The 11590-nt window shown below is 39.0% G+C and overlaps 1 protein-coding gene across 2 annotated transcripts in view; it reads left to right on the plus strand.

Annotated features, from left to right (window-relative positions):
• Gspt1 (G1 to S phase transition 1) overlaps nucleotides 1-5602 on the plus strand; it is a 45117-nt gene extending 39515 nt beyond the window's left edge. Inside the window, exon 15 of one of the 2 annotated variants that reach the window (XM_008829915.3) lies at nucleotides 1088-1570. In XM_008829915.3, the coding sequence (XP_008828137.1) occupies nucleotides 1088-1140 (53 nt within the window). In that variant the 3' untranslated portion in view covers nucleotides 1141-1570. Of the gene's footprint in view, nucleotides 1-1087 lie in introns of both variants that reach the window. The other variant, XM_008829914.2, reaches the window with a different exon arrangement.
• The last annotated feature ends 5988 nt before the right edge of the window (nucleotides 5603-11590 follow it).

An 11590-nucleotide genomic window follows, 5' to 3' on the forward strand; every position in this document is an offset into this window, starting at 1 on the left:
AGTTAATGAAGGGAGGAAGATCACTTGGGCTTTAAATGTGTTTTCCTAAGAACACTGAATTTGTATTTATATCCCCTTGAGCCTATAGGTATGCTGTTGGAAGGATGTTTTCACTGAATTGCAAGCTCTATCTTTTTTAGTTGCTAAAGCACAGTAGCAATAAGATATATGGTAGCTTTATGGATAAATGGACCATATTTTTTTTAACTTTAAAAAAATGTTATTATATATGCATATAAGGTGTTTTGATCAAATCCACGATCCCTCCAACTCCTCCCATATCTCCCCATCACTTTTTTCTGACAACTTCATGTATTCTTTCCTTTTCTCTTCCTCTTTCTTTCCTTTTTCTTTTTCTTTCTCTCTCTCTCTCTTTCTTTCTTTCTTTCTTTCTTCGGGATTTTTGCTACTTTAACATTCCCCCCTCTGAATATTTTTAACATTCCTCCCTCCTAACATCTTTTAGGGATTAGATAAAAGCTCCCAAATACTCTTGACATTTTTGGTCTTTGGAACAGTGTGTTTCTAAGAGGCCCAAGGACATTTTGACTTTTAGCTAAGAGACTGGCTACTTTTCTTTGGGGTCTTTTTACCCTAACTGCCTAGCCAGTTCCTACATCCTGTTGTTATCACGCCATCCTCTGAAGAGGTTACCCAAATTGCCAATAGGGAATTGGGATGCAGACCGCTCTGGCTTCTTCCATGCTGAACAGGGACACAGGGTGAGGCAATTGGAGTGCCCCTTCAGTGGGTCTATCTAAAAGACTCCCAAATTGCATAACTTTTGTCTGTAAGGGGAGAAGAAAGTCCTTGAGTCATGAATAGGAGATGTGAAGGAGAAGTAAAGGCAAGAGTAGTTAGCATTACAAGTGCTAGACATATTTTTAAAAGTTCAGCCACATTGTTGCATGCACTGTAATTCATTAATTTTTTAATGGTATTGTATTAACATGCCATGTCTCAGTAAGACTCACTTAAAATTAAATAACCAGAAATCATGGTTTTAGTGAATAAAGCTATTAATCAGTAATTTGTATAGTGAAAACATTTTGTTTGGTTAATAAGCCTTAATACATTTTATTTCTAGGTAAGACCATTGCAATTGGAAAAGTTCTGAAACTGGTTCCAGAGAAAGACTAAGCATTTTCTTGATGACCCTGCACAATACTGTGAGGAAAAATGACTGCAAAAGCCTACTTCACACCGCCTTCTCTTATTTTCTGCCCATTGATAAACCTCTTCCCATATTTTGCAAAGAAATTTCACAGCAAAAGTCCACATTATGTCAGCTTTCTCATATTGAGAGCTCTGCTATGCCACTGTTGAATTTTCCCCAAGATTTTTTCCCCCTTTCAAACTTTGCTTCCTTGGACAGATTTGGCAATAGCTTTGTAAGTGATGTGGACATAATTGCCTACAATAATGAAAATCTACAGGAATTTTTTTATTTTTCATTTTCCCCTTAGGTATAGTTAGTCTTTTTTCCCCAGGCAGATCATTCTGAGTGTGCGAGTGTGTGTGCACATGTTAAAAAGACAACTACCATGTTAATAAAATATTCAATTTGAAACCCTTTTCGGTATTTGAATTGCTTTTGAATACTGTTTTTTATCTGGATGTAACATTGTTGCATTAGCTTTTTAACTGCCAAGTAATTGAATACATTTTATTACTTGGACTTTTCTAAACTCTCCTTATCAACTCATTTTAAATGAGGCATTTACAGATGCTGTTCAAGTTTGTATTAAAGGAAAGAATTCATTTGACCTCTTCTTTTGATGGTTAATGCATACATAAAATTAAACACCTTTATGCAACTGTGACACTGCTTTATTAACCATAGGTCTATTGGTTATTTTCTGCCAATTTATATTTTAATATGATTTCTTAAACATAGTAAGTTGTTTGGAAATGAAAGAACAGCAGACTGTTGTTTTTTATAAGTAAAGCTTAATGGAACTGTACCCTACAGAAAATTCCATTAATAACTGGTCACATTAATGGGATTCACAATAAAGAAAGCATGTTGAGACTGGCAAAATGCCTTTTAGTATTTATAAGAGCTGCATGTATAGTATGAAAACCATATCAATTACATGTGCCAGTTCTACAAGTTACTCAGTTTACTCTTTGTATCAGTAACTTTAAAGGTTGGTAGATCCTTGCTGGTTAAAGGCAATTCTCAATCCAGCAACTAAATGAACACATATTTAGAATCATCACAAACTGCTCAGACTAAAGTTAACAGTGACAAATAGAATCAAGCACAGTATAAGTTTTATCTCAATTATTTGGAAATTGAATTTTCTTAAATATAAGCTGGAATTTGCTAACCATGATTTGGATGAACCACAGTGCAGCATTGTAGTGGTTTTTAGATTGAAGGCTGACTTTCTGCTACAGCTATCAGGACTGAAATTTTTCATAAGAATAAATGAGAAGTGGAAGAGACAGTTTCTGGGTCTGTCAGAAGCCTCCTTCATGAATGTGTGTTGCCATTTATCAGACTTGGCCTCTTTTATTGTGAATGATCTCTAGGATACTTTGTAACTGTGTATAATTATATGTCCCTTCTCCCTGTAACCTTGCTCCCCAGAAAAGAAACGCCTAGGCAACTATATTTCCAGTCACAACATAAAACTTACTGTTTTTTAAGTATGAAATTCCAGTTGAAGAGTTGCTATTTTATGGACAGGGCAAAGGTAGTGCCCTATAGCTTCTTAGAAGGACATTTATGGCTATTAAATTGCATGAGATTTAAATTTTATTATGTCCGTGAATTTCTGGGCTTTTATTTTTCTGTGAAATACAGGAGCTTTAATGAGGAAAAGTAGTTTTTATATTTTCATGTTAATAAGGAGAAATACTAGCAAATGCTTGAGTCTTAATGAAATCTCTAAAACTGAGTCATTGAAATTTCCAAAGACTTCCCTTTTGAAATTAAACACATTTTTAAAAACAAGTTTTGTCTGCTGTTAAAACACACTGTCATGTTATGTGCATGTTGCCAAGATTTTTAAATAAAATGACTTGGACAGCAATTGTGAAGGGCCTACCTCTACAAGATAACATAATAAAAGTACAAAAAATTTTATTGGAATTATAACACAAGTTCAAAATCAATACCATACATTTTAGGGACTTTTAAATTTGAAAGTGTCATCTCCATTTAGAGCTGATACATTTATGGACTTGTCATTTGATTAAGGAGATAAAATGTCTGAAACTTTGAACGTGTGCAGATGTTGAATTTTTAAAGAGCAATACAGATTCTTGTGCTGTCATTCTGTCTTCTGCAACTGTAAACTATGTGTTTGACAATGCAAAAATAGGGTAGTTGACTACACATTCAGGATATTAAAGACCTTAACATTTTTTAACCATATTTAACATGGTCATGTTAAATCATAATTTTGCCTCATTTTATATTGATGGTCTTTATACAACCTTATGCTAGGTTATTTAAAACTTTTAAGTGAATAGATGGAATTTTAAGGGATAGCATTTAAAAACATCTAATTAACTGCCACCTTAAATCTTTATTTCTTACTGTGGAAGAAAGGGAAATACAGCACTTTTAGCATTCTTTATATATAATTTGCAAAAACTTAACCAGTGAAAAACCTATATCAAACCAAACTACAAGAGGACTGAGTATGTATTGCTTGAAATTAAGTGACAAATAGTTAAGTGTTTGTGAATGATTAAACCCATTTTTATTCCTAGTTTTGAATTAAAAAAATCTTGAAATATATGGTAATTAAAAAGTTTGTCACCTAAAGTACAAGTTATTCACTGTAAGGTAATTATTATTGTTTGCTATTTATGGAAACCACACAATCTACTTTTACAGTATGGGACTTTGAAAGTTGAACAATTACTGGCATCATTCGAAGCACTGCAAATATTTTGGCTCATACTTGGAACCAGATGCAGTTTGACAACTTAAGAAAAAGCTGACCTCTATGTCAAAAACTCCCATGATGAACATTTGAAAAAAAAAAAAGTCAGCTGAACTCCCTTGGCCATCTTCAGGAACACTAGTAATTATTCCATGATCTTGGATGACTGTTTACATATGACAGCACTCTAGCACCTTTCCTCACTGGCATGGACTTGCTTACAGACTGCTGCTTTCTGGGCGATAACTTCATTGCTTTGGGTAGAGATTCAGATAGTCATGGGACAAAGCTATAGCTTTTAACATCAGGCAACTTTCAACCTTCAAACCATTTGTGAAAATTCTGGTTACAGCACTATAGCTCTGACTATAGAATGATTAAATATTATATTCAGTGTTGGCCTACCTTATTAGAATAATTTGTGCAATTAATCCTCTCACAGACATGTAGATAAAGAGCAGTCAACTGAATTTGGGGGGTGATTATATTATCTGTCTCCAAATGCTGCATTAATTTCTTCTAGCTAATTTTTCAGTGATTCTAATTATTCACAATCTTGTTTCTTTAGAGATCTTGCCATGGCAGCAACTTGTTAAATATAATTACATATGCACAACTCAAAAGATTTAGTAGGTTTAAATTTAGCAGTTGGTTATATTAGATTTCATAGTAAGTGGAATAAAAAGTGTTCTTATTTTCCAGTAGTAATTCAGTCAGTTGCATTTGAACCAGAATTCAGATAGGGTAGATTTAGTACTTGAAGGTTTTGGTTCTGGGATAGTCTTGATTTTTAGAATCCTAGAACTTACTGAGTCTTCCCTTCAATAAATATACTTCTCACATACCTCTAATCCTATGCTTCCTTGAAACAGTAATATGCTAGCTGAGTTGTTTATAAGGATTAACAAGGGCCTGGAGGTGTGGAAGTAGACATTTAAACCTTTTATGTTCTCCAATGTAAGGGCAAACAGATAGGCACTAGGTCCAATTAGGCAGAAAACAGCTGGATTTCTTAAGCAGCCCCCAAAATGATAATTGCTTTTTTTCTGCCTTGTCACACATGCCACTGTGTCCTTTAAATCTTGACATGGAAACCTCAGGTTTGTGGACAGCACAGGTGAATGGCATTTTGTGCTTCATGAGGCTCCCCTCTGCCAGGCACATTAGCTTATTAATGCTTCAGATGTCAGCCTGAGTCCTTGCTACCTCCTTTCCTGCTGTCCTGGGAAGTATCTGTGCTGGAGCTGGAGCTCTGGCCCTCCTCAGCTCAGGTGATGGTCTTCGTCTCCATTCTCCCACATGCATAAGGTGAGACTGAGGTCTGAGCCTGCAAGGTCTGCATTTGGGCTCTCAGAAATGTGCACACTTTAGATTCTTCTATTTGTTTTAAAGGAAATGTGGATCTCAGGCCAGGATTTAGTGACTAATTTTCATTAAACTAGTTAACATCTAGATCTCATTTAGAAAAAAAAAAATAATGGAAACTGACTAGGTTGGGTTTTTAACCTAATTCCAAAGCATGAAAGATGAAGAGTATTCTAGGTAGGAAAGAAGCCCTTTTATGATTTGTAGCTACCTACTGTGCCTGACTTGGTGCCTGTGTGAGGATTAAGCCCTTAGTCTGCTCTTGGAATTACTCAAATGACTGAAGTTAAAATTTTTTGTTTTGTAACAATAAAATTTGTCATCTTCCCTTCTGATGTGCTTGTCTGTTTATAATCACCTGTTATACTATCCTATGCCATTTTCTGTAACTATTTTTGTATCAAGTATTGGAAACATCTACTAGCAGATCTGTTGAACAGACCTAATAGGCTGTTATCAGGAATATGCAAACATGTTTGCTTGGTGTGCAAGGCTCTTGTATGCTATGAATGATCTTACAAAACGAAACTGCAACCCTTTGGGAAGGGTTATAGGAAATACTTGATAATATCATCATAGTATGTGGTTTTATGTGGACAGTAGAGTTGGAAAAACATCAGTGATTATTTTGTCCAAGCTATGAATCTCTAAATTCAGGATTTTTAATAAAGCTCAAGAGACCAAAATAGCATGTGCCCTTCTTTATTGTGCAAGGGCAAGAAAAAAAATGGCAGCAGTATGTTCCTATATATATATACACTCATCTTTTGGGTGGAGGGAGAGATACACTCAGTATGCAGACTAGGCTAGCCTCAAACTTGGTGATCTTCCTGTCTCTGCGATGTGAGTGCTGGAGTTACAGCTGTGCACCACCACAGCTGGTTTTGTGTACATTTTTCATTGGATGAAACAGAATGACTTCCTGCTTCGGCTGTCCTTATGGGAAACCAGAGTTTAGTAATGAATCTGGCACTAAAATCAGTCTTAGTCTAAACAATTTGTAAGCAAGCTTGTGATAAAGCAGGACTCCTCAGGGCTGGAGAGATGGCTTAGTAAAGAGCATTGGCTGCTCTTGCAGAAGACCCAGGTTCGGTTCCCAGAAGACACATGGTGGCTAACAACTGTCCTAACTCCAGTGCCAGGGTATCTGACCTCGGACATTACATGACATGAGTGCACTTCCATACATGCAGGCATTACACTCATACACATAAAATGAAAAATTTTTAAAAAGCAGGACTCCAGGCTGGGCGTGGTGGTGCACGCCTTTAATCCCAGCACTTGGGAGGCAGAGGCAGGCGGATCTTTGTGAGTTGGAGGCCAGCTTGAACACAGAGTTTCAAGACAGCTGGGGCTACAAGGAGACCCTGCCGCAAAAAAGACTAGGTTTGAATCTCAGCACCCACATGGCAGCTAACACCTGTCTGTAACTCCAGTTCCAGGGGATCCAACAACCTCTTCTTCCACAGGCACTGCACGACACGGACCTACATGCAAGCAATACACGCGTACACATATTAAAAGAAAAACAAAGCAGGACTCAGCGGGCATGGTGGTATACGCCTTTAATCCCAGCTCAGGAGGCAGAGGCAGGCAGATCTCTTGAGTTCAAGGCCAGCCTGGTCTACAATAGTGAGTTCCAGGCCAGTTGGTGGGGGGCAGGGGGCCCCCCCTCCAAAAAAAAAAAAAAAAAAAAAAAAAAAAAAAAAAAACCTCCATAAAGTTTGCCCTCTTTAGATTATTTAAAGCTTTAATGGCCATTTTGATGCTATATGAAAACATTTTTAAAGTTGTGCTTAGGGCCTCTCCTTTTCTGGTTTCCTTGCATTTAGTTTGTAGAATTCAACCTTAAGATTTTCTTACTATGGATATACTGTTCCTTCAAATTCTGATGCTCTGTGCACTCATTTGCATGAAATATTTATGTTTTCTACTAGAAATACTACCTGAAGTCTGAAGATGTCCTGTATGTGACAAGTTTTTTTTTTTTTTAATTACACTTAATGTGTCTGGATACATGCATACATGTTTTTGAGAAGTCATTCTCTCCTTCCACCATGTGGGTACCTGAGAGCAAACTCAGGTAGTCAAGCTTGGTGGCAAGAACCTTTATCTGCTAGCCATCATTGATCTCATGGGTCCCAAGAGTACTATTTTATGAGTATAATTAATGCCCACATGTAGGTAAGTGTATCCATGTCATGCAATGCTCTTGAAGGTCGGAAGAGGGTGTTAGATCCCTTGGAACTGGAGTTATGGATGGTTGTGAGCTGACATGTGGGTGCAGGGTCCTATGCAAGAGCAGCCAGTGCTGAGCTCTCTCTCCAGTCCCCAAGAGTACTTTTTAATGCAATTATTTGTGACAAATAATTGTCACAAATAATATCTGTTAAAAATTAGGCAAGGGAGCTGGGTGTAGTAGTGCAGGCTTTTAGTCCCAGCACTCAGGAGGCAGAGGCAGGCAGATCTCTCAGTTCAAGGCCAGCCTGGTCTACATAGTTCCGAGCCAGCTGGGGCTACAGGGAGACCCTGTCTCAAAGAGACAAAAAAAAAAAAAAAAAAATTAGAGCCGGGTGTGGTGGTGCACGCCTGTAATCAGGAGGCAGAGGTAGGTGGGGCTCTGGGGGTTGGAGGCCAGCCTGGTCTATATAGTGAGTTCCAGGTCAGCTGGGGCTACAGGGAGACCCTGTCTCAAAAAGACCGAAAAAAAAAAAAAAAGACTAGGGCCTGGAGAGATGGCTCAGCAGTTAAGATCAGGGGCTGCTTCTTGGAGAGGACCTGGGTTCAATTCCCAGCACTTACATGGCAGCTAACAACTGTAACTCCAGTTCCAGGGGAATCCAACACCCTCTTCTGACCTTCATGGGCATTGGACAACATGGGTGCACTTACATATATTCAGGCAATACATTCATACATATAAAAAATTAAAATGTTTAAAAATTAGGCTAAATTTTCTCTTCAGTCTCCAGTTACATTTAATATTAATTGTACATTTTAACTCATCCCACTGCCTATATTCGATCTCGTTTTTGATTCTGAGGCAAGGTCTCACTATGTAGTCTTGGCTGGCCTGAATTTAGAGCTTTGCCAGCCTCTGCCTCTCAAGTGATGGGATTAAAGATGTGCACCACCATGCCCTGCTTGGTACACTGGACCTCCTGCTTCGACTTTCCAAATACACAGTTAAACAGTTATCTTGTAAGGAGATTTCACCCCACTTAACTGCAAGAAAACAGTACTCTTAAAAAGATCTCCATAGTGAATTCTGTCCAACTGAGGCTATAGGGAGACCCTGTATCAACAAAAAAAAAAAACAAAAAACAAACAAACAAACAAACAAAAAAAAAAACACCAAAAATCAAAACCTCAGCGCTGGAGAGATGGCTCAGTGGTTAAGAGCACTGACTACTCTTGCAGAGGACCCAGGTTCAATTCCCAGCACCCACATGGCAGCTAACTCCCTAACTCCAGTTCCAGAAGATCCAACACCTTCTGTTCTCAGGCACTGCAAGACATAGGTACACTTACATACAGGCAATACACTCATACACATAAAAATATTAAAAAGTGACTTATTTTTAAATTATGTGTATGCACGTGTGAGGTCTGGGGAAGGGGTGGAGGATGCAGGTGTATGTGAGCACAGATGTTTGTGGAGACCAGAAGACATCAGATCTTGTGGGGCTAGGATCTGAATTTGGATTTTCTGGAAGAGCAACAAGTACTGTTAATGGCTGAGCCATCTCTCTAGACACTTGTCAGCCTCTTAAAAAAAAAATAAAAATATATATATATATATATATATATATATTCGGTCTTTTTGAGACAGTGTCTCCCTGAAGCCCCAGCTATTCTGGAACTAGACTACACTGGCCTTGAACTCAGAGATCTGCCTGCCTCTGCCTCCTGAGTGCTGGGATTAAAGGCATGCGCCACCACGCCTGGCCAAAAAACAAATATTTTTATGTGCGTGAGTGTATTACTTGCATGTATGTAACTGCAGTTGTGTTGTGGAGTGCCTGAGGTCAGAAGAGCACGCCAGATCCCTTCGAAGTTACAGATGGTTGTTAGCCACCATGTGGGTGCTGGGAACTGAACCTAGGTCCTCTGGAAGTGCAGCTAGTGCTCTTAACCACTGAGCCAGCTCTCTAGCACCCACATGTCAATTTCTTATAAGTGTCTGAGAATCAAAGAATTGGATGAGTGCTGAGACCTCACTCCAATGAATCAAGTTGGAAGAATGATCAAGAATGATTTTGACATCAACCTTGGCCTCCACATGCACACCCACACAAGTGTGCCCTCCCACATATGCAAACATGCACACACATAAAAATCGAAAAAAAGACTTCCTGCAACAAAACTGAACAAGAGAGAGGATTTTTTTTTATTAAAATGGACACAGTGAAATGTACAAATAAGGTTTATAATGTATTCTTCAACAATGACAGGTATCACCATGCACAGACCACTTCCACCACCTGTTGGAAGTTCCTTTCTGTCCCTTTTTAATCAGTCTTCTGCCAAAGCAACAATGACTGCTTTCTGTATCCAAACGCCAGACAGAAGGAACCATGGAACATGTACTCAATTTGTCTTTTGTACATACCTTTTTAGAGATTAAGCCATGCTATATCAGTTCATTCTTATTTTTTTTTTTAATCACTGAGCAATAATCTGTTTTACCAGTATTCCACAATTCTTAAAATCTGTCCTTGCAGGGAGATTTAGAACTCTTTTCCGTGCTAATTGCAAATTCAACTTCCTTTGAGAAATGCAAAGAGAGAAAAGTTTTACCTCTTTTTTTGTGGTGAGATGGCTCAGTGGGTAAGGTACTTGTCACTAAGCCTGATGTGAGTTTGATCTCCCCATGGTGGAAAGGGACTCTGTCCTCTGTCCTCCACACATGCGCACATAAAATATATAGATAAATAAATACATGCAAAAAAAAAACAAACAAACAAACAAAACCACAAGCAAGGTAGACACAGTTCAGTAGGTAAAAGCACTAGTAGCACAAGCCACAAAAGCTGATTTTTCCATTAAAAATGTCCTAGGTCAGGCTGAAGAGATGGCTCAGCAGTTAAGAACACTGGTCCTTCTTGCCGGTTTGTATCCCGGCACCCACATGGCAGCTAACAAATGACCGTAACTCCAGTTCCAGGGGATCAGACAGCCTCTTCTGTCCTGTGTGGGCACTGCACAACACAGGTGCACTTACCTACACGAAGGCAATACACACATACACATAAAATAAAAATAATAAATATTTTTTTAAATGTCCTAGGTCCCAGGATTGGTAGCACATGCCTTTAATCTCAGCACTTGGAAAGGGGCAGAGGCAAATGGATGGCTGTTGAGATCCAGGCCAGCCTGGGATGGCTACCTAACACACCCCAGGCCAACTGGGGCTACACAGTAAGACCTTGTCTCACAAACAAAACAAAAAGAAATGCTCTCAGTATGTGGGAGGCTTAGGCAAAGGATTGATTTTTGAAACAAGTTCTCACTATGTAACTTGGGCTGGGCTTAAATTTGTGAATTTACTGCCTTTGCTTCGCAAATGCTAGGACTACAGACGTACCATAATGCCCAGCTCCCCCCAAATTCACCCTAATTTCACTGCGTTCTTCTCAAGATATTTTGTTTGTATTGCTGAATATTGAATCCAGTACCTCATGCATGCTAGGCAACAAGAGTTACATCCTGCACCTATGTGTTTTTAGAATCTTTTATTATTTTTATGTGTATGAGTGTTTTGCCTGCATGAATGTAAGTGCACCCATGTCATGCAAAGCCTGCAGAGGCCAGAGGAGGGTGTAGCATCACCTGGAACTGGAGTTACGGACAGTTATTAGCCACCTGGAACTGGAGTTATGGACAGTTATTAGCCACCATGTGGGTGCTGGGAACCAAACCCAGGTCTTCTAGAAGAACAGCAAGCCATTTTCCCAGCCTCACCTATGTTTTTAAAAAGTCCTTCATGGGGCTGGAGAGATGGCTCAGCAATTAAGAGCACTGGCTACTCTTTTGCAAAGGACCTAGGTTCAATTTCCAGTACCCACATGGCAGCTAACAACTCTCCATAATACCAGTTCCAGGGATCCAACACCTTCTTCTGACCTGTGTGCTGACCTCCGCACACAAGCATTGCATGACACAGGTGCACTTACACACATGCAGAGAATACACTTACACACATAAAATAAAACTAGTAAGCTGGGCGTGCTTGTGCACACCCTTAGTCCCAGCATTCAGGAGGCAGAGGCAGGTGATCTCTGTGAGTTCCAGGCCAGCCTGGTCTACATAGTTCCAGGCCA

The sequence above is a fragment of the Nannospalax galili genome, unplaced genomic scaffold (genome assembly GCF_000622305.1).
Source record: "Nannospalax galili isolate Female #2095 unplaced genomic scaffold, S.galili_v1.0 scaffold32, whole genome shotgun sequence".
Taxonomy (NCBI): Eukaryota; Metazoa; Chordata; class Mammalia; order Rodentia; family Spalacidae; genus Nannospalax; species Nannospalax galili.